The 24,292-nt window shown below is 38.2% G+C and overlaps 4 protein-coding genes across 6 annotated transcripts in view; all 4 read left to right on the forward strand.

Annotated features, from left to right (window-relative positions):
* Positions 1–24,292, forward strand: part of LOC127985833 (calmodulin-regulated spectrin-associated protein 1-B) — a 124,538-nt gene that overhangs the window by 77,618 nt on the left and 22,628 nt on the right. Inside the window, exon 20 of one of the 3 annotated variants that reach the window (XR_008160691.1) lies at positions 12,491–12,752. The exons of the other annotated variants lie outside the window; for them this stretch is intronic. The gene's annotated coding sequence lies outside the window, so the exon portion shown is untranslated. Of the gene's footprint in view, positions 1–12,490; positions 12,753–24,292 lie in introns of those variants that run through there. 3 annotated transcript variants of the gene reach the window in all.
* The window catches only part of LOC127985877 (serine/threonine-protein kinase pim-3-like), a 147,797-nt gene that overhangs the window by 34,943 nt on the left and 88,562 nt on the right, over positions 1–24,292 (forward strand). Inside the window, exon 7 of the mRNA XM_052588084.1 lies at positions 8,068–8,180. The gene's annotated coding sequence lies outside the window, so the exon portion shown is untranslated. The remainder of the gene's footprint in view (positions 1–8,067; positions 8,181–24,292) is intronic.
* LOC127985839 (serine/threonine-protein kinase pim-3-like) lies at positions 1,928–3,969 on the forward strand. Its single transcript, XM_052588026.1, has 6 exons — positions 1,928–2,274; positions 2,577–2,671; positions 2,828–2,875; positions 3,063–3,441; positions 3,565–3,741; positions 3,866–3,969. The coding sequence occupies exons 1-6, from the start codon at positions 2,022–2,024 to the stop codon at positions 3,967–3,969; spliced, it is 1,056 nt and encodes a 351-aa protein (XP_052443986.1). The 5' UTR covers positions 1,928–2,021.
* LOC127985879 (serine/threonine-protein kinase pim-3-like) lies at positions 19,158–21,623 on the forward strand. The gene is made up of 8 exons (XM_052588086.1): positions 19,158–19,302; positions 19,423–19,511; positions 19,741–19,786; positions 20,096–20,190; positions 20,452–20,499; positions 20,639–21,017; positions 21,200–21,465; positions 21,615–21,623. The coding sequence occupies exons 1-8, from the start codon at positions 19,158–19,160 to the stop codon at positions 21,621–21,623; spliced, it is 1,077 nt and encodes a 358-aa protein (XP_052444046.1).

Consider the following 24,292-nt stretch of genomic DNA (forward strand, 5'->3'; position numbering starts at 1 on the left):
GATTATTTGCTTTAATTCAAAGAGAGAGAAAAAAAGTCAACAACACCCACTTAGGTCAAGAAGACAATGCCGACCAGAGTGATGTACCACCAGTGAAGAGTTTTGATGATGGTAAAGTTATGATTATGCAGCAACTCCCTTTCTGTACTGGAGTCTGCATGCATAGGACTCTACACTTATTTGGATGTTTAAAGGTTTTGTGGAGGACACAGGACACAGCTTAGCTGAAGTTCAGTTTTATAAAGTCTGTAACTTAATACAACACAGCATAAGAAATTATACTACACATACACAATTCATAAACATAAAACTCAACACAGGACAAGTTACTTTCAAGTTTTCAATTCTTTCACGTTCATATTTTAATTTACACAAAAACTGAAATTCGATATTGATAAAACAATATTACTGTAATTACATTAAGTGATGATTTAATTCATTGTAATGACATGACACCTAATTTAACGTCTGAATATCATGATCTAGTCACACACATATTTAAGTTCCATGCTAAGGTTGCCATGGTAGCTTTGGACGACCTTATTAATATTCATGCACGTAACTAATTCAGGAGCTGTAATTGATTGTTTTTAAAAAAATGTTCTTATTTAAAAATACAATGTTCATGAACATTCCAGAAAAAAAGTATATATTATGTTGCGTGTTCATGAGCATTGTGCTTTTAAATAAGAGAAATGTCCATAATGAATACCTTACCAGTAACTGAAAAAATAGAAAGCCATGCCCAGTGGCGCCTCCAAGGGGGCCTCCAAGGGGGGCACAGCCACCCCTAAAATGACACTGGTCAACCCAATAGCCCAAAATTTAATTTGAAATTCAGTGTTTCCATCACTCGATTCTGATGCGATAATTCAAAATGTGCATAAAAGCAGGGTTTACTATTTTCTCCATAAAGAGAATAGTAAAACTGAAGTTTTGAAGCCCATAACCTGATATGCTCCCAGAAATAAATAATAGTAGCAACAAAAAAATATTGTCTGCTGGATTTAGTTAGACAAGGAACATGTATTGTGCTACCCTAATATTTTAACTGACCCCTTTCTGCCACCCCATCAAAAAACATCCTGGAGGCGCAACTGGCCATGATTATAGTTGAAGTAATATCCGTTAATATAGTTATACAATATTTCCTAAATGTTCTTATAATGATTCATATCTTCTGGTCCATATTCTCCCCTTTAGGTCGAGAAGTTGATGACACTGGTACAGTCTGTGCTTCATCCGACTCTGCTGTTCACTTTTCTCCAGCTTCTTTCAGAGCCACGTCCAACTGTACTGACGATATCATCCAAACTACAGTCTGTGCCGCGTCCAACTGTACTGAAGATATCCTCCAAGCTACAGTCTGTGCCGCGTCCAACTGTACTGACGATATCCTCCAAACTACAGTCTGCGCCGCGTCCAACTGTACTGACGATATCCTCCAAACTACAGTCTGCGCCGCGTCCAACTGTACTGACGATATCCTCCAAACTACAGTCTGTGCCGAGTCCAACTGTACTGACGATATCCTCCAAACTACAGTCTGTGCCGAGTCCAACTGTACTGACGATATCCTCCAAACTACAGTCTGTGCCGCGTCCAACTGTACTGATGATATCCTCCAAGCTACAGTCTGTGCCGAGTCCAACTGTACTGACGATATCCTCCAAACTGCAGTCTGTGCGGCGTCCAACTGTACTGACGATATCCTCCAAACTGTAGTCTGTGAGGCGTCCAACTGTACTGACGATATCCTCCAAACTACAGTCTGTGCCGAGTCCAACTGTACTGACGATATCCTCCAAACTGCAGTCTGTTCTTCCAGATTAAGAAATGGCGTCTCATTTTTCAATGCCATGCCCAAATTAAGAGATGGCATCTCATTTTTCACTGCCACACCTAAAATAAGTTATGATGTCTCATTTTTAACTGCCATACCCAAATTTTGTGATGACATCTTGCTTTTCACTTCTACGTCCAATTTAAGTAGTGAGGCCTTTCCATCTTTTTTCCCAGTGATGTCCAAATTTAGTGATGATGTCCCTCCAGTTCTAGGTTATGTCACGTCTGACTGCAGAGATGAAGCTCTCCAAGCTTCAGTCTGTTCTGTAGCTGACTTGAGTGTCGGTGTCCCTCAGTCTCCACTCCACAAAACATTCGACTGTAGAGACAATGTCCCCCAAGCTACAACCTGTGCAACACCTGACTGTAGTGTTTATGCTCCCCAAACTCCGTCAAGCCAGTTACAGGATGATGAGACAACAATTATTGGTTAGTTTGCTACCACAATATAATCCAACTCACACACACACAAGGTTTATGCTTAATATGCATTTTGTTTTAGAGTAGTTAACATGGAAATGCAATTAATTTAAAGGTATTTAAATTGTATTATTTATGTATGACAAGTACGGGTAACTAATAGTTTTTAGTGTGACAAATTATTTTTTAAAGGCACAAATATTCAATGTAGTATCTTAATTATTCTTTCTCAATTCTAGTTTTTAAGTAGACAAAGTAAATGCTGTCTCTGTGACATTTTATGATGACATCTCTTATTTATTTTTTAACAGACATCAATTCACACCGTTATGAAATCGGCTGTCAGTTGGGTAAAGGAGGCTTTGGAATCGTGTACGCAGCAACTCGTTTGAATGATGGCCTACAGGTATCAATTTGTATTACTGACATTATTTTTCTAGCTAATCATGTTTGTCCTATTGTACTTGTCTCGCTCTCTCTCTAATGTATGAAATGATGTTAACTCTGCTGACATGATGAATTATAAATCTCACACACATCACTTTTTTGTTTTGTTGATCAGGTGGCAATAAAATTGGCATCCAACAAGATCACAAAGTTCATCAGCATTGTAAGTAGGCTTGTGATCTCTGTTTCTCCTCTCAGTCACTGTTTTCAATTTCAAACATCTAATATTAACATTAATCACAGCCTTTAAGTGGTTTTTCAGCAGTCAGTCTGTCATTGTCAACAGTTTGTCCTGGAGTTGTTTAAGTCCTATATCTTTCTTACCGTCATAACAACTGTGTTTCTTCTAGGATGGTTATTCTGGACGTCTTCCTCTGGAGGTTGCTTTGCAAATTCTTGCAAATAAAGGCCCCAGGGTGGAGGAAATCGTTCAGCTTCTGGACTGGCGGCTGGATCCTGACTATTACTTTATGGTCCTAGAGCGGCCCGTGCCCTGTCAGTCCTTGTTTCAGTATTTAAAGTGCTACAAGGGCATCATGGACGAGGACTTTGCTCGAGTTATAATGAAGCAGGCAATATTTGCGGCTCGGATGTGCTGCCTTCGTGGAGTGTTGCACCGGGACATAAAGCTGGAAAACCTTCTGATCAACCCGGACACACTCGAAGTCAAATTGATTGACTTTGGCTGTGGTGCAATCCTCACCGACGGGGGTTACACGTCCTTTACTGGTATGTATGATGATCCCTCAAAGCTGTGAAGTGGGTGTCTAATGGGATCCTCTGCTGTGAATCAAATGATTATGAATATCTAGTTAAAATGCTGTTTTAATGGAAACCAAATGTAATTTCCAGGCACAAGAGAGTACTGCCCTCCTGAGTATCACATGACCGGCCAGTACCACGGGGAACCAGCGACAGTGTGGTCACTCGGGATCCTCTTGTTTGTGATTCTTTTCAGTAAATATCCAAAGAGACGACACCTGCACGAGATTAACGATAAAAACTGGACTAAAGCTGGCCTGTCGAAAGGTTAGATCTTCTCTTCTTCAGCACAAACCAATATGGTCGTTGAGATCATTTAACTGTCCATCAAAGAGATCACGTGTGAAGTTCAAAGTGATATTCAGACATTATCTTTCTTTTTTCTGCACAGAATGCTGCGATTTAATTCGCCGGTGTCTACAGATCGACCCAAAGCAGCGGATTGAACTGGGGAAACTCAGTCTCCACGACTGGCTTATGGTAAATACATTCTGATGATTTGAAGATTTGCCTTGGTTTAATTATGAGACTATGGACATAGCTTTTTTACTCTTTCTTTTTATACAGTTTTCTTTTCCTATTTGCTGTAACTGTTATATAGTCGATCTATCTGACCTGATTTGACCTGCTCTTTAACTTTCTTTGTTGTGAATTTGGTTTCTGTCCTGTTTGAGTATTTTGAGACTAAACCTGATTTCTGTTGTTTCAGACTGCAGACAAGGAGAATAACAACGACACAATAATGGGTCAGTTTGGTACCATAAACACACACACACAGACACACACACACACACACACACACACACACAGTCTTCATATGTTTTACACTGACTTTAGTATGCACTTTTCTAATAATAGCAATTCAACAAGATTTCATTTACATTTATATAAATGTGTGTAAGGTGAAAGTATGTATTTCACTCAGAAAAAACACACACATATATTTCTTTATTTTATGACTACTATAGTTTCCTTAAATAGTCCTGTAGTGTGCCAGTATTTTTTAAGCACAGATTTTTAATGTCAAGTGTCAAATTGAATATGAATTATAAAAATAATGATTTTCTTTCTACATCATATCTTTTAACAGACATCAATTCATGCCGTTATGAAATCGTCTGTCAGCTGGGTGATGGAGGCTTCGGAACCGTTTATGCAGCGACTCGTGTGGACGACGGCCTACAGGTATCAGTTTTCATTACTATCTCGAATAGAATAACTTGATGATTATTTTTGTCCTGTGTTATAGTCATCTGATGCATCTAATGCAAGCGCTCTGAATTCATATTTAATTTACTGTTTAAAGCTCTTAAATTGTCAGAGCTTGTTAAGTCATGCTCTACATATTTGTATTTAGGTTCATGAAAATGTCTGTTCAGGGCTAATGTTTGGAATAAATGAATGAGTTGTAACTCTTACAAACATCGTTGTTGTTTTGTTGATCAGGTGGCGATAAAAGTCGTCTCCAGCAGGAACAGAAAGTTCATCAGTATTGTAAGTAGGCAGTGCTCTCTCCGTTTCTCCTCTCAGTCATCCGATCACAGACTGTAGATGATTTTTCAGTCTGTCATTGTCTAGAGTTTGTCCAAGTCCTTTATCCATCTAACCGTCATAACAACTGTCTTTCTTCTAGGACGGTTGTTCCAAGCCTCTTCCTCTGGAGGTTGCTTTGCAAATCCTTGCAGACGGAGACCCCAGGGTCGAGGAAATCATCCAGCTTCTGGACTGGCGGGTGGAGTCTGACCACTACATTTTGGTGCTAGAGCGTCCCGTTCCCTTTGAGGAACTGAACTGGTTTCTCCTGCAGCAAATGGGTACCATTCAAGAGGACATGGCACGAGTTATAATGCGCCAGGCAACATTCGCAGCTCAAACATGCTGCAGACGTGGAGTGTTTCATCAGGACATAAAGCTGGAAAAGCTTCTGATCAACCCGGACACACTCAAAGTCAAGTTAACTGACTTTGGGTGTGGTGACTTCCTCAGCTGTGTGGGTTACACGTCCTTTGTTGGTATGTATGATGATCCCTCAAAGGTTACAGTGGGTCTCAAACTGAGGGCCGTTCACACAGGACCCTGAGTGAATCAAGCTCATGGAATGGGATCCACTGTTGTGAATCACATTAATTCTTGCATAGTGATGGTTATACAGTTAAAATGCTGTATTAATTGTAAACAAATCTCTTTCCTCCAGGCACAAGAGAGTACTGCCCTCCTGAGTATCACATGACCGGCCAGTACCACGGGGAACCAGCGACAGTGTGGTCACTCGGGATCCTCTTGTTTCTTATGCTGTGTGGGGATTTTCCAAATACACCAGACCTGCACATGATCGACGGTCACAACTGGACCAAAGATGGCTTGTCGGAAGAATGCAGCGATTTTATTTGCTGCTGTCTGCAAATCAATCCAAAAGAGCGGATTGAACTGGAGAAACTTAGTCTCCACGACTGGTTTATGGTAAGTACATTTTTTGATTTGTTTTGATTTATTTATCAGGTGTCATACAGTCAGATGATCAATTATAATGCTGAACGTCTTAATTCTTATTTCTGTTTAATGTATTTAAACAGTGAACCTGATTTTGGATTTTTCTGTTTTTTGTTTAGGATTGCTGAAATGAGGGGAGCAAAAGAAAATAGTGTAAGTAATGACAAGAAAGAAAGTCATGAAATTAAAGGAAATTTTAAATAACAACATAGGTTTTCAATATATATTATTATATGAAATAATAATAATATATTAGAGATATAAAGCTATCAAAAATAACAAATATATAAAATATAAAAAGATGAATAAAATATAAATAAATATAAAAGATTCACTATGTTGTGTTGCATAATTACATTTATTACTTAAAGCTGTGGTAGGGAACTTTTGACGCTCTAGCGGTTAATAAACAGAACTGCTTGCGTCTTGAGGAAGAACATCGTAGCCGGAGCTACTTCTCTCTGTTTATGTCTATGAAGAATCACAAAGGTACTGGGTTACTCCGCCGCGGTTCTCCCGAAGCAATCTAAAATAGTCCGAATATAAACACTTATTATAGGTGTACCCTAGTGATTCAGGACAAGCCAAAAACACGGTTTGGAAAATGGATTCATGGTGTACTCGCTTATTATATACATTTTTTACATTTTGAACACAAACAAACTTTCTGCAAATGGCAATAGGAGCACTGGGAGGAGCCAGAGGAGCTTGATTTTTTTCACAGATTATCTGTCTCATATTCTACTGTCAGGACATAATGACAGATAGTTTGATAGACAGTAACGTTTCAGACTGGACTGGTGTCTTACCTTAGACCCGCCCTGAGTGAGCTATCATCAGTCGGCCGTTGCTTCACCGCTGGAGCAAATGTAGACAAGACTTTCACCTAAGTGATTGAGGTGTTTTTTTGTTGGATGTAATAATGAACAAAGCCGTTGTCATTTACTTCCGACATCTGAGCCACTGAAGACGCAGTGGATTACCTTTTGTTTTTGAAGAGAATGCGCCCCTGATCTATGTTTGCGCAAATCATTCACGATCCAGCTTCACCTACAGAAGAAGTGAGTATAAGGTTTGATAAATCTTTGCAAATCGCCTTTCCTAATAATGTGCTAATTAGCAAGTTTCACGATGAATGCGGCTAAAGTAAACAGTTTCTCTCAGAGTGGCTTGAAGAGAGGGGCGGAGTCAGCAGAGCTCATTAACATTTAAAGGAAAACGCTTCAAAACTGTGTGCTCTAAAACGAGCTGTTTTTGACAAGGGGGAAAGGGTGTTTTTTACACTAGCATTGAAAAATTTTGACCAAACTATGTTACAGACTTTTCATTAAGAACTTTAAGAATCATATCAACTGGTAGAACGTTGGTATCCTATGGCTCCTTTAAACAACCAGCAGTAATGTCCAGGGATGTAAACAACTCAATATTCTGAACAACTAGTAGTTAATGCTGTATTTAAATGCGTTTCAGAGATGTGTCTCACTTCTGTATGCACGTGCAGTTGCAAGAAATCAAGAGGCATAAGTTTTAACTAAAAAACAGCAAACTAGATGCAAGCCCATAATAAACCTAAACAAATGCTTTATATTGGAAATAATATCAAAATCGCACCTGCCTACTTTATGAACTTAAAGTACCTAAAAAACAGGCCAAAAGACATATTATAATAGGTGGACATGGCAACACCTCAAGAACACGCTTTGTGAGTATAAAGCCGCTTTCAAAACATAAACAAAACACGTTGTCTCAGTCAGTCATCATTTTGCTGAAATGTTCAGGTTTCGACCAACATGAGGGTGAGTACATTTTTATAGTTTTTGTCTTGTGAACTAACATTTTATACTTCATTGAGGTCACTTTCTTTACTCTGATGGAAAAACAGCCTGGTCCACTGAGCTGGATCCTGCTGGTCTGAAGGTTTTAGAGGAGATTTAGGTCTCTTTTCCTGCTATTCAACCAGCTCAATCAGCTTAAACCAGCAAACCAAGTCTGGATAGATTTTCCCTCAGGTTTATTGAACAAGCAGCTCTTTTGATATATTTTGTGATATGCATACAGCACAGATGTAATGAAATGTCTCTTTCTGTCTTTTTGTAATTTAAGAATTCTGTCAATTATCGCCAGGATCAACTGGAAGTTCCTTGTGAAGAACAGAGGACACGTTGTGTACGAATGTGCAATTAGAAGAAAATTTTAATATGAAAGCTCAGAATATGGTAAGTGCAGATTTACTGGATTAAATTACCAGTAGAGTGAAATTTATTATATGATACATAGTATCTTATCATTATTGATTTTTGTTTTTCATGAACAAACCTTAGTGTATTATGTATGTTATGCATTATGTTATCAGTCAGTATCACAGTAGATTATGTCTTAAGTGAACATAAACAGTAAAGAAAGAAATCTGATGTGTGGCGATGCATTGGATCTGTGCGTTAGGTCTTAAAGTGACAGCAGCTTATACTGTATTGTTTTAAGCTTTAATATGTAGAATACAAACTATATAAAAAGTGACAGCCACTTTCAATTTTTAAATTTGTCCCACATACTAAATAGGGACTGTGTGTTATTGACAGCCGATAAGGTGTTAAAAAGTGAGGACAGCATTCACAATAAAGGTTTGAATGCTTAGAAGTGAAAGTTTTCAAGCAGACCAAAAAATAAACTGCAGTTGAAAGTATGGTAGCAATATATTCATAGAGGGAAAGTGGTAAATAAAATGATCTCTTCATGGGTTATCATTTAGAAATCTAAACTCTCACAATACATAACACATGCACCTAAGGATATAGATTTAAAAAACGACACACATGAAAGTGCATAAGTAGCTGAAACAGTGTTACAGAACCACAGATGCACTTTAAAATGCTTTTTAGATGCACGACAGTGTACTTCACTTGTAATTAATGTGAATAGCACTGAGATGCAGACTTTTATTCTTTATATGAAAAGAGAATGGATACACACATGTAGTTTAGCTTTCAAACAGTGTCTTGAAAGCACTGCCTATCTCTTGGATCATGTCAGAGGTGATGGTAGATCTGCTGTGTTTGTCGAAGGCCTGGCGATTACATTGCCTCGTCAGAGATGTAGCACCAAATGCAGCCACCAGCGAGGGATTCATGCTGGAAATATACTTTTACAATTAAATTAAGTAATGTTAGATCATCTTTTTAAAACATGTCTCTAGACTTTTTTTATTTATTTTACCCATACTGCATCATGGTTTTAAAAGAAAAAATACTCTGATTGTCTTTCTTCCTTTCGTATTAAACTATGCATACATACATGATGTTGTTTTGTTTATAAATGTTTAAGCAACTTAATTATATTTGATTTAAAAAATACATTTTAAACATTATGCACTTTTTTTCCTTAGTCATGATATCGTTTTGAAGAAACGTGCATTAGTAATATTCTGCTCGATGTGCCCTCCTGTGGCCTCAGGCGAGAAGCCAATTCTTTTCCTATATGGGGAGGCTGCAGACCTGGAGCCGGTAGATATAGGCCCCAAGCAGTTTTACGCCCCTGTTGTTCCTCATGCGTCCAGTAGGGGGAGAAGGAAATACGGCGAATAACACTATATGGGGAGGCTGCAGAGCAGACCTATGACCTACTGTAAAATGTATTATTCATATTTATTTATAAACTGTTTTTATATACAGGAGACTGACTGATATATGATGTTGTGAATTTATATTAAGCTATTTTTAGATATTAACCATATTCAGGCCATTAGACATACAGTACTGTGTAATCATTTGCATCCTAAATGAAATATCTGCTGTACAATTCACAATTGGTCATCATACAGCTACAAAACATGTCCTACATAGCATTTTATGAAGACAAACACAATTTAACCCTTTTCTAAAATTCCAAGGGTCATTTAAAAGAAAGAGACAATATTGTTGTTCACAAAAATATTTATTAACACCATGACTTTTATTTCTTAACAGCATGACTCCTGTAGATTCTGCATGACTCCTGTAGACTGTCCTATGGCTTGCCACTCTTCTTTAATTGTTTTTTTATCCTGCTGTCAAAGTGCTCCCGCTCACTGATAAAAATAAATAAAGCAAAAGTTGCATAGTGCTAGAAACAATGGTTAATTATAAATATTTCCTTTATAGGATCCTTACAGTACCATGCGTCAATGACAGGTCCTCGCAGGAATTTCTCCTCAGCCTCCTAAAGCAAACACACACCTTTATGAGATACAAGTTACAGAACTAAAGACAGAGTATGATAAAACACACATTAAATGCACATACATTTGTCCAGATAAGTAAGCTATTTTAAGAAAACTGTATATTAAGATATACATTAGAGAATTAGATCATTTCATTTATAAGAAACAACTCAAATCAAAATCTACATTTAAACCATATGAGACCAAAGTTTTTAATGTAGGTTTTATCATGCATGACATATGTTTGTATTATTTGACAAAATACTTGAGTGAGTGTGCAGTTCAACTTGTGCAGAGACTTAGAGATTTGCATACATACATACATGCCTATAAATGTGTATTTTGTGTGTTCACATCATAGACCGTCCAAAAAAAAAAAAAAATCACACATTTGTGATTATCCACTCTAATGTGCTCCAGAAACCATGTGGAGTATGTTTAAATGCGAGGAGTAAACAGGGTCTTGCAGAAGAAGCCATGTCATGCAAGCTAAAGACAGACAACAAGATAAAAATAAAAATGTAATTAATTTTAAAAGTGAGTGAGACAGAGCGGGTAAAGAGAAGACTAGGGGCAGCTTGACCTACACGTGGTTAGCTAAGTTTGAGTCAGACAGACTGACTCAATCAAGTACTTTTGCCTCTCGAAATAAATTATTGACCCATCTTTTGAATTGATATCGCATCAATCGTTTATAAATAATAAATGTTGCATCATTACAATAAAATCAACAACAATAACTTATTTACATACCTTAATTCGTATCGCTTCAAAAAATGTCTGCTGCTATCATACAGATATGGTCTGCTGTTTTGATGACTAGGCTCATATACTAATATACAGCCTCCCCCTACTGGACGCATGAGGAACATCAGGGGCGTAAAACTGTTGGGGCCTATATCTACCGGCTCCAGGTCTGCAGCCTCCCCTTACTCATTCTTTTTCCCACTTTAGTTTTTCAGCCATTTTGACAGCCCTACAACTTCCCCTTTATTTGCATCTGGAGGTGAGCTGAACGCCCAATGTGCAAAGACTCCTAAAGAACCGGACAGCAGATCTCCCTGTCCTCCGCAAGGCCGCCCAATGCTCTTCTGGTTACAGGTCAGCACTGAGAGCAAACAGAAAAGCAGCACGTTAGAGAAAAAAAAACAGAACCATATGAAGTTTGAATGTTTTAAGAAAATCACTAACTGTTCTTTCCGTCAGTAATAATGTCCTCCTCCCCTTTTAAAACCAAGGTAAGATGGCCCAAGGCGATGCTCAGTTTCTGAACACTTATCTTGTATTCAGATAAAAAGCTGAGGAAGAGTGTGTGCATAAAGAAGAAGAAAAGGCTCGTAGGGAGCTGATCAAACAATGATCAATAAGACCCAGGTTTCATCCTCTAATGCACCATGAACTAATGACAAATGTCCAAGTGTCAGATGTATAAAACAGGTATATGCCACTACACTATATACTTGGTTTAGATGTTGTTGAGCATCACTAGACAGTTACACCATGATTTAATTATCATATTGCTAATGCATATAGGACAACAGCATGAAAACAGTTGTTGTAGGTACATTTTAAAAATTTGCTAGGTTAGTCTGAGAGGTTGCTAAATATTGAAAAAAAATTGCTAACATCAACAGAGAGTTCTTCTGGAGTTACACGTTCCCTTATATGGATAGGAAAGAAATGTAACTGTTAATTATAAAGTGTGAGTAAAAGGGAAACTTAGCTGTCTTGCTGAATTGTTTCAGTTTCTCATCCATAATAGCATCAGTGCAGTGTGTAAAAGTGGAAATTCATTACATCTGTTTGAGAGATGTAATGAATTATTAATGAAATATTAGGCCTCCTAATATTCTATTGGTCCACTAGACTCCCGCTTTCCTATTGGCTCACCAGCTGTCGTGCTTCTATTGGCAACTGAGCTGCTTGTACACAAGCAGAGCTGAGGAAGTCATAAGTGGGTGGAGCTTAATGTTTGATTGACAGAGCTAATGAATGTGTTTTATGATTACATCATTGTTCAGTGTTGTTGTTTTTTAAGCAGGAATCTGCATATGACACTTCTTTTTTTTTTTTCTTTTTTTTTACTATAGTATTAATTTACACAGGGAACAAAAGACGACACTCCCACTACTTGAACTATGAATTATGGTTGCTAACGATAAACGGACACATGCCAATATGTCTACTAGCACGTCCGTTTTTTTGCATTTCTCATACCTCTTCATATGCTGCTTTTCATACATGAAACTTACTTAAGCAGTGCGATGCAATGAACATGTGACAAGGGATCTGTGTATGTGTGTGTGTGTGTGTGTGTGTGTGTGTGTGTAGGTGTTGACCTCTTCGTGGTTTTAAAATATTTTATCATGAAATGCTTCCATGTTATCCATCTTTTCTTTTCTCCATGTATTCACACTGGCTGCTGACAATATTAATGTACTTGTCTTTAGTATGCACTCCAGAGACTCCTGTGAGCAGGGCTTTCTGTTGTATATGTTTGGATTGTACAAAACTTTTCTTTATTAGCCTATTATTATTATTATTATTATTTACCATATATTTATTTTAAAGAAGAACACTGAAATTTAATAAAATATACAACCAAAATGCTGCGTTGATTGTGGTGTAATTTAAGCAATCTGTCCAAAATAGAAATAAAACATTTCCTTAATCTTCATGAACTTAACACTCTTTTTTTTTTTTTAGAGGGGCAGCAAACTGATCAAAGATCGTACACATATTCCTCTCAGACTAGTTTTTGGTCCATTCTGAAGTCTGTTACTGCTGTGAAATTAAAATACTATTAAAATACTATTAATACACCCAAAATTCAAGAGAAGAACTGCCACGTATGAGTTTTTATTTTTATTTATTTGTTTTTGTTTATAGCATAACATAGTTAAACATCACACCAGTATAGTGCTATTTTCCAGAATATCAGCACAATAGCATGTGGTATATATATTATACAACTGCTCAATGAACATTTATTTGTTTTCAGTTATTTAGGCAGGATTGTACATTTGGACTGTTTTTGCTCTATTTTGCTGATGAATCATGTGTATCAGTGATCTATTCATAAAGCAAGATTTGCTTCATTCATGAATAAATCAGTAATTTGAATAAATGAAAGTTTTTTTTTTTTTAAGACATATTACCCCCATAGCAGTTTTAGTTTCATATAAGAGAATAATTTCGTTTTCATAACATATATGCAAATGTAAATTGATTTTGATAAATGCTAATTAATTATATTAATATTGATTTTGTTGATTTAATTTGATGGCAACCGCCTTATAGTGTAGTGTTAATTTTAGATTTTCTTTACAGCTTTTCGCTATTTTTACATAAATAATCATTAAAATTATGCCTTAAACTTAGCTACATGTATTAATAAATGATTTGTCATCTATTGTGTTTTACTTACAATATACGAGCTCGCGATCACCACATACTGCTTTTTTTAATTAATGTTTGAGTCACATACATCAATTACAGCGCAAAATAACTGAAAAAAACTGTCCATATATCTGTAAACGACTTCAATTGGCAACGTTTAATCAGAAAGCATTGCTATTCGGATGTTAAGTGATGACGTAAGAAGCGCTGTTTCCGGGTCCAAGCCTCAACTCACTTCACTTGAGAATACGACCTCAGCAGCCGTTTATGAGCACTGTTTATTCATATTAATCATTTAAGCTAAACGCTTTTAAACTTACGGTTTACACTACAGTCTCCCTGCTCACAGCGTCCCAAACACAAATATTTTTTTAATATTTTTTTTTTATATTTTCATTGTCTGGCTATCTGGGACTTCGGTATGGAGTTAAAGGTTAAGATTATAACTTTTTCGCTAATATTCTATCACATTGTGAGTTTATATTAGCACCTTTTGTTGTTTTCTCATGGTAACTGATAGAGCGTTTGGACAGGAAGCGCTGCTACGTGACGTCAGACTTAACAAGCGAATTCTAAACAAACGGAATATTACCCACGCTAGGATATTACGCATCTATGCAGAGGCCACGCCCATCGCGGAAAACGTACCAATCAGCAACGGCCCTCTGCGAGCAGCATTGGAACGTCACTCGTTTTGTGACGTCACAGTAATATTCCAGTATAAATAGGCTCGCTCAATTTCATTTGTCTGATAAACCACTTGCGGTTCGTTGCTAGTTGCATTGTTTGCACTTAATCAACGATAGTCGTTTTATTGCTAGTTCAATTCTAGTATTTTTCTCACCTTGCATTTCTTCCAGCCAACGTTAGTTACTATTTCAAAATGCTACTTACGTTGCTAGGATTATTTGCTTTAATTCAAAGAGAGAGAAAAAAAGTCAACAACACCCACTTAGGTCAAGAAGACAATGCCGACCAGAGTGATGTTCCACCAGTGAAGAGTTTTGATGATGGTAAAGTTATGATTATGCAGCAACTCCCTTTCTGTACTGGAGTCTGCATGCATAGGACTCTACACTTATTTGGATGTTTAAAGGTTTTGTGGAGGACACAGGACACAGCTTAGCTGAAGTTCAGTTTTATAAAGTCTGTAACTTAATACAACACAGCATAAGAAATTATACTACACATACACAATTCATAAACATAAAACTCAACACAGGACAAGTTACTTTCAAGTTTTCAATTCTTTCACGTTCATATTTTAATTTACACAAAAACTGAAATTCGATATTGATAAAACAATATTACTGTAATTACATTTAGTGATGTTTTAATTCATTGTAATGACATGACACCTAATTTAACGTCTGAATATCATGATCTAGTCACACACATATTTAAGTTCCATGCTAAGGTTGCCATGGTAGCTTTGGACGACCTTATTAATATTCATGCACGTAACTAATTCAGGAGCTGTAATTGATTGTTTGTTTGATTGTTTTTAAAAAAATGTTCTTATTTAAAAATACAATGTTCATGAACATTCCAGAAAAAAAGTATATATTATGTTGCATGTTCATGAGCATAGTGCTTTTAATTAAGAGAAATGTCCATAATGAATACCTTACCAGTAACTGAAAAAATAGAAAGCCATGCCCAGTGGCGCCTCCAAGGGGGCCTCCAAGGGGGGCACAGCCACCCCTAAAATGACACTGGTCAACCCAATAGCCCAAAATTTAATTTGAAATTCAGTGTTTCCATCACTCGATTCTGATGCGATAATTCAAAATGTGCATAAAAGCAGGGTTTACTATTTTCTCCATAAAGAGAATAGTAAACCTGAAGTTTTGAAGCCCATAACCTGATATGCTCCCAGAAATAAATAATAGTAGCAACAAAAAAATATTGTCTGCTGGATTTAGTTAGACAAGGAACATGTATTGTGCTACCCTAATATTTTAACTGACCCCTTTCTGCCACCCCATCAAAAAACATCCTGGAGGCGCAACTGGCCATGATTATAGTTGAAGTAATATCCGTTAATATATTTATACAATATTTCCTAAATGTTCTTATAATGATTCATATCTTCTGGTCCATATTCTCCCCTTTAGGTCGAGAAGTTGATGACACTGGTACAGTCTGTGCTTCATCCGACTCTGCTGTTCACTTTTCTCCAGCTTCTTTCAGAGCCACGTCCAACTGTACTGACGATATCATCCAAACTACAGTCTGTGCCGCGTCCAACTGTACTGAAGATATCCTCCAAGCTACAGTCTGTGCCGCGTCCAACTGTACTGACGATATCCTCCAAACTACAGTCTGTGCCGAGTCCAACTGTACTGACGATATCCTCCAAACTGCAGTCTGTGTCGCGTCCAACTGTACTGACGATATCCTCCAAGCTACTGTCTGTGCCGCATCCAACTGTACTGAAGATATCCTTAAACCTACAGTCTGTGCGGCGTCCAACTGTACTGACGATATCCTCCAAGCTACAGCCTGTGCCGAGTCCAACTGTACTGACGATATCCTCCAAACTACAGTCTGTGCCGCGTCCAACTGTGCTGACGATATCCTCCAAGCTACAGTCTGTGCCGCGTCCAACTGTACTGACGATATCCTCCAAGCTACAGTCTGTGCCGCGTCCAACTGTACTGACGATATCCTCCAAGCTACAGTCTGTGCCGCGTCCAACTGTACTGACGATATCCTCCAAGCTACAGTCTGCGCCGCGTCCAACTGTACTGACGATATCCTCCAAGCTACAGCCTGTGCCGAGTCCAACTGTACTGACGATATCCTCCAAACTACAGTCTGTGCCGAGTCCAACTGTACTGACGATATCCTCCAAACTACAGTCTGTGCCGAGTCCAACTGTACTGACGATATCCTCCAAACTACAGTCTGTGCCGCGTCCAACTGTACTTACGATATCCTCCAAGCTACAGTCTGTGCCGAGTCCAACTGTACTGACGATATCCTCCAAACTACAGTCTGTGCGGCGTCCAACTGTCCTGACGATATCCTCCAAACTGCAGTCTGTGCCGAGTACAACTGTACTGACGATATCCTCCAAACTGCAGTCTGTGAGGCGTCCAACTGTACTGACGATATCCTCCAAACTACAGTCTGTGCCGAGTCCAACTGTACTGACGATATACTACAAACTACAGTCTGTGCCGAGTCCAACTGTACTGACGATATCCTCCAAACTACAGTCTGTGCCGAGTCCAACTGTACTGACGATATCCTCCAAACTACAGTCTGTGCCGAGTCCAACTGTACTGACGATATCCTCCAAACTACAGTCTGTGCCGAGTCCAACTGTACTGACGATATCCTCCAAACTACAGTCTGTGCCGAGTCCAACTGTACTGACGATATCCTCCAAACTACAGTCTGTGCCGAGTCCAACTGTACTGACGATATCCTCCAAACTACAGTCTGTGCCGAGTCCAACTGTACTGACGATATCCTCCAAACTACAGTCTGTGCCGAGTCCAACTGTACTGACGATATCCTCCAAACTACAGTCTGTGCCGAGTCCAACTGTACTGACGATATCCTCCAAACTACAGTCTGTGCCGAGTCCAACTGTACTGACGATATCCTCCAAACTACAGTCTGTGCGGCGTCCAACTGTACTGACGATATCATCCAAACTACAGTCTGTGCCGAGTCCAACTATACTGACGATATCCTCCAAACTACAGTCTGTGCCGAGTCCAACTGTACTGACGATATCCTCCAAACTACAGTCTGTGCCGAGTCCAACTGTACTGACGATATCCTCCAAACTACAGTCTGTGCCGAGTCCAACTGTACTGACGATATACTCCAAACTACAGTCTGTTCTTCCAAATTAAGAGATGGCATCTCATTTTTCAATGCCACGCCTAAAATAAGTTATGATGTCTCATTTTTAACTGCCATACCCAAATTTTGTGATGACATCTTGCTCTCCACTTCTACGTCCAATTTAAGTAGTGAGGCCTTTCCATCTTTTTTCCCAGTGATGTCCAAATTTTGTGATGATGTCCCTCCAGTTCTAGGTTATGTCACGTCTGACTGCAGAGATGAAGCTCTCCAAGCTTCAGTCTGTTCTGTAGCTGACTTGAGTGTCGGTGTCCCTCAGTCTCCAGTCCACAAAACATTCGACTGTAGAGACAATGTCCCCCAAGCTACAACCTGTGCAACACCTGACTGTAGTGTTTATGCTCCCCGAACTCCGTCAAGCCAGTTACAGGATGATGAGACAACAATTATTGGTTAGTTTGCTACCACAATATAATCCAACTCACACACACACACACAAGGTTTATGCTTAATATGCATTTTGTTTTAGAGTAGTTAACATGGAAATGCAATTAATTTAAAGGTATTTAAATTGTATTATTTATGTATGACAAGTACGGGTAACTAATAGTTTTTAGAGTGACAAATTATTTTTTAAAGGCACAAATATTCAATGTAGTATCTCAATTATTCTTTCTCAATTCTAGTTTTTAAGTAGACGAAGTAAATGCTGTCTCTGTGACATTTTATGGTGATATCTCTTATTTATTTTTTAACAGACATCAATTCACACCGTTATGAAATCGGCTGTCAGTTGGGTAAAGGAGGCTTTGGAATCGTGTACGCAGCAACTCGTTTGAATGATGGCCTACAGGTATCAATTTGTATTACTGACATTATTTTTCTAGCTAATCATGTTTGTCCTATTGTACTTGTCTCGCTCTCTCTCTAATGTATGAAATGATGTTAACTCTGCTGACATGATGAATTATAAATCTCACACACATCACTTTTTTGTTTTGTTGATCAGGTGGCAATTAAATTGGCATCCAACAAGATCACAAAGTTCATCAGCATTGTAAGTAGGCTGTGCTCTCTGTTTCTCCTCTCAGTCACTGTTTTCATTTTCAAAAATCTAATATTAACATTAATCACAGCCTCTAAGTGGTTTTTCAGCAGTCAGTCTGTCATTGTCAACAGTTTGTCCTGGAGTTGTTTAAGTCCTATATCTTTCTTACCGTCATAACAACTGTGTTTCTTCTAGGATGGTTATTCTGGACGTCTTCCTCTGGAGGTTGCTTTGCAAATTCTTGCAAATAAAGGCCCCAGGGTGGAGGAAATCGTTCAGCTTCTGGACTGGCGGCTGGATCCTGACTATTATTTTATGGTCCTAGAGCGGCCCGTGCCCTGTCAGTCCTTGTTTCAGTATTTAAAGTGCTACAAGGGCATCATGGACGAGGACTTTGCTCGAGTTATAATGAACCAGGCAATATTTGCGGCTCGGATGTGCTGCCTTCGTGGAGTGTTGCACCGGGACATAAAGCTGGAAAACCTTCTGATCAACCCGGACACACTCGAAGTCAAATTGATTGACTTTGGCTGTGGTGCAATCCTCACCGACGGGGGTTACACGTCCTTTACTGGTATGTATGATGATCCCTCAAAGCTGTGAAGTGGGTGTCTAATGGGATCCTCTGCTGTGAATCAAATGATTATGAATATCTAGTTAAAATGCTGTTTTAATGGAAACCAAATGTAATTTCCAGGCACAAGAGAGTACTGCCCTCCTGAGTATCACATGACCGGCCAGTACCACGGGGAACCAGCGACAGTGTGGTCACTCGGGATCCTCTTGTTTGTGATTCTTTTCAGTAAATATCCAAAGAGACGACACCTGCACGAGATTAACGATAAAAACTGGACTAAAGCTGGCCTGTCGAAAGGTTAGATCTCTTCTTCAGCACAAACCAATATGGTCGTTGAGATAATTTAACTGTCCATCAAAGAGATCACGTGTGAAGTTCAAAGTGATATTCAGACATATCTTTCTTTTTTCTGCACAGAATGCTGCGATTTAATTCGCCGGTGTCTACAGATCGACCCAAAGCAGCGGATTGAACTGGGGAAACTCAGTCTCCACGACTGGCTTATGGTAAATACATTCTGATGATTTGAAGATTTGCCTTGGTTTAATTATAAGACTATGGACATAGCTTTTTTACTCTTTCTTTTTATACAGTTTTCTTTTCCTATTTGCTGTAACTGTTATATAGTCGATCTATTTGACCTGATTTGACCTGCTCTTTAACTTTCTTTGTTGTGCATTTGGTTTCTGTCCTGTTTGAGTATTTTGAGACTAAACCTGATTTCTGTTGTTTCAGACTGCAGACAAGGAGAATAACAACGACACAATAATGGGTCAGTTTGGTACCATAAATACACACACACACACACAGTCTTCACATGTTTTACACTGACTTTAGTATGCACTTTTCTAATAATAGCAATTCAACAAGATTTCATTTACATTTATATAAATGTGTGTAAGGTGAAAGTATGTATTTCACTCAGAAAAAACACACACATATATTTCTTTATTTTATGACTACTATAGTTTCCTTAAATAGTTCTGTAGTGTGCCAGTATTTTTTAAGCACAGATTTTTAATGTCAAGTGTCAAATTGAATATGAATTATAAAAATAATGATTTTCTTTCTATATCATATCTTTTAACAGACATCAATTCATGCCGTTATGAAATCGTCTGTCAGCTGGGTGATGGAGGCTTCGGAACCGTTTATGCAGCGACTCGTTTGGACGACGGCCTACAGGTATCAGTTTTCATTACTATCTCGAATAGAATAACTTGATGATTATTTTTGTCCTGTGTTATAGTCATCTGATGCATCTAATGCAAGCGCTCTGAATTCATATTTAATTTACTGTTTAAAGCTCTTAAATTGTCAGAGCTTGTTAAGTCATGCTCTACATATTTGTATTTAGGTTCATGAAAATGTCTGTTCAGGGCTAATGTTTGGAATGAATGAATGAGTTGTAACTCTTACAAACATCGTTGTTGTTTTTTTGATCAGGTGGCGATAAAAGTCGTCTCCAGCAGGAACAGAAAGTTCATCAGTATTGTAAGTAGGCAGTGCTCTCTCTGTTTCTCCTCTCAGTCATCCGATCACAGACTGTAGATGATTTTTCAGTCTGTCATTGTCTAGAGTTTGTCCAAGTCCTTTATCCATCTAACTGTCATAACAACTGTCTTTCTTCTAGGACGGTTGTTCCAAGCCTCTTCCTCTGGAGGTTGCTTTGCAAATCCTTGCAGACGGAGACCCCAGGGTCGAGGAAATCATCCAGCTTCTGGACTGGCGGGTGGAGTCTGACCACTACATTTTGGTGCTAGAGCGTCCCGTTCCCTTTGAGGAACTGAACTGGTTTCTCCTGCAGCAAATGGGTACCATTCAAGAGGACATGGCACGAGTTATAATGCGCCAGGCAACATTCGCAGCTCAAACATGCTGCAGACGTGGAGTGTTTCATCAGGACATAAAGCTGGAAAAGCTTCTGATCAACCCGGACACACTCAAAGTCAAGTTAACTGACTTTGGGTGTGGTGACTTCCTCAGCTGTGTGGGTTACACGTCCTTTGTTGGTATGTATGATGATCCCTCAAAGGTTACAGTGGGTCTCAAACTGAGGGCCGTTCACACAGGACCCTGAGTGAATCAAGCTCATGGAATGGGATCCACTGTTGTGAATCACATTAATTCTTGCATAGTGATGGTTATACAGTTAAAATGCTGTGTTAATTGTAAACAAATCTCTTTCCTCCAGGCACAAGAGAGTACTGCCCTCCTGAGTATCACATGACCGGCCAGTACCACGGGGAACCAGCGACAGTGTGGTCACTCGGGATCCTCTTGTTTCTTATGCTGTGTGGGGATTTTCCAAATACACCAGACCTGCACATGATCGACGGTCACAACTGGACCAAAGATGGCTTGTCGGAAGAATGCAGCGATTTTATTTGCTGCTGTCTGCAAATCAATCCAAAAGAGCGGATTGAACTGGAGAAACTTAGTCTCCACGACTGGTTTATGGTGAGTACATTTTTTGATTTGTTTTGATTTATTTATCAGGTGTCATACAGTCAGATGATCAATTATAATGCTGAACGTCTTAATTTTTATTTCTGTTTAATGTATTTAAACAGTGAACCTGATTTTGGATTTTTCTGTTTTTTGTTTAGGATTGCTGAAATGAGGGGAGCAAAAGAAAATAGTGTAAGTAATGACAAGAAAGAAAGTCATGAAATTAAAGGAAATTTTAAATAACAACATAGGTTTTCAATATATATTCAATATATATGTCAATGAAGAATCACAAAGGTACTGGGTTACTCCGCCGCGGTTCTCCCGAAGCAATCTAAAATAGTCCGAATATAAACACTTATTATAGGTGCACCCTAGTGATTCAGGACAAGCCAAAAACACGGTTTGGAAAATCTATTCATGGTGTACTCGCTTATTATATACATTTTTTACATTTTGAACACAAACAAACTTTCTGCAAATGGCAATAGGAGCACTGGGAGGAGCCAGAGGAGCTTGATTTTTTTCACAGATTATCTGTCTCATATTCTACTGTCAGGACATAATGACAGATAGTTTGATAGACAGTAACGTTTCAGACTGGACTGGTGTCTTACCTTAGACCCGCCCTGAGTGAGCTATCATCAGTCGGCCGTTGCTTCACCGCTGGAGCAAATTTAGACAAGACTTTCTCCTAAATGATTGAGCTGTTTTTTTGTTGGATGTAATAATGAACAAAGCCGTTGTCATTTACTCCCGACATCTGAGCCACTGAAGATGCAGTGGATTACCTTTTTGTTTCTGAAGAGAATGCGCCCCTGATCTATGTTTGCGCAAATCATTCACGATCCAGCTTCACCTACAGAAGAAGTGAGTATAAGGTTTGATAAATCTTTGCAAATCACCTTTCCTAATAATGTGCTAATTAGCAAGTTTCACGATGAATGCGGCTAAAGTAAACAGTCTCTCTCAGAGTGGCTTGAAGAGAGGGGCGGAGTCAGCAGAGCTCATTAACATTTAAAGGAAAACGCTACAAAACTGTGTGCTCTAAAATGAGCTGTTTTTGACAGGGGGGAAAGGGTGTTTTTTACACTAGCATTGAAAAATTTTGACCAAACTATGTTACAGACTTTTCATTAAGAACTTTAAGAATCATATCAACTGGTAGAAAGTTGGTATCCTATGGCTCCTTTAAACAACCAGCAGTAATGTCCAGGGATGTAAACAACTCAATATTTTGAACAACTAGTAGTTAATGCTGTATTTAAATGGGTTTCAGAGATGTGTCTCACTTCTGTATGCACGTGCAGTTGCAAGAAATCAAGAGGCATAAGTTTTAACTAAAAAACAGCAAACTAGATGCAAGCCCATAATAAACCTAAACAAATGCTTTATATTGGAAATAATATCAAAATCGCACCTGCCTACTTTATGAACTTAAAGTACCTAAAAAACAGGCCAAAAGACATATTATAATAGGTGGACATGGCAACACCTCAAGAACACGCTTTGTGAGTATAAAGCCGCTTTCAAAACATAAACAAAACACGTTGTCTCAGTCAGTCATCATTTTGCTGAAATGTTCAGGTTTCGACCAACATGAGGGTGAGTACATTTTTATAGTTTTTGTCTTGTGAACTAACATTTTATACTTCATTGAGGTCACTTTCTTTACTCTGATGGAAAAACAGCCTGGTCCACTGAGCTGGATCCTGCTGGTCTGAAGGTTTTAGAGGAGATTTAGGTCTCTTTTCCTGCTATTCAACCAGCTCAATCAGCTTAAACCAGCAAACCAAGTCTGGATAGATTTTCCCTCAGGTTTATTGAACAAGCAGCTCTTTTGATATATTTTGTGATATGCATACAGTACAGATGTAATGAAATGTCTCTTTCTGTCTTTTTGTAATTTAAGAATTCTGTCATTTATCGCCAGGATCAACTGGAAGTTCCTTGTGAAGAACAGAGGACACGTTGTGTACGAATGTGCAATTAGAAGAACATTTTAATATGAAAGCTCAGAATATGGTAAGTGCAGATTTACTGGATTAAATTACCAGTAGAGTGAAATTTATTATATGATACATAGTATCTTATCATTATTGATTTTTGTTTTTCATGAACAAACGTTAGTGTATTATGTATGTTATGCATTATGTTATCAGTCAGTATCACAGTAGATTATGTCTTAAGTGAACATAAACAGTAAAGAAAGAAATCTGATGTGTAGCGATGCATTGGATCTGTGCGTTAGGTCTTAAAGTGACAGCAGCTTATACTGTATTGTTTTAAGCTTTAATATGTAGAATACAAACTATATAAAAAGTGACAGCCACTTTCAATTTTTAAATTTGTCCCACATACTAAATAGGGACTGTGTGTTATTGACAGACGATAAGGTGTTAGACAGTGAGGTCAGCATTCACAATAAAGGTTTGAATGCTTAGAAGTGAAAGTTTTCAAGCAGACCAAAAAATAAACTGCAGTTGAAAGTATGGTAGCAATATATTCAAAGAGGGAAAGTGGTAAATAAAATGATCTCTTCATGGGTTATCATTTAGAAATCTAAACTCTCACAATACATAACACATGCACCTAAGGATATAGATTTAAAAAACGACACACATGAAAGTGCATAAGTAGCTGAAACAGTGTTACAGAACTACAGATGCACTTTAAAATGCTTTTTAGATGCACGACAGTGTACTTCACTTGTAATTAATGTGAATAGCACTGAGATGCAGACTTTTATTCTTTATATGAAAAGAGAATGGATACACACATGTAGTTTAGCTTTCAAACAGTGTCTTGAAAGCACTGCCTATCTCTTGGATCATGT

The sequence above is a fragment of the Carassius gibelio genome, chromosome B21 (assembly GCF_023724105.1).
Source record: "Carassius gibelio isolate Cgi1373 ecotype wild population from Czech Republic chromosome B21, carGib1.2-hapl.c, whole genome shotgun sequence".
NCBI lineage: Eukaryota > Metazoa > Chordata > Actinopteri > Cypriniformes > Cyprinidae > Carassius > Carassius gibelio.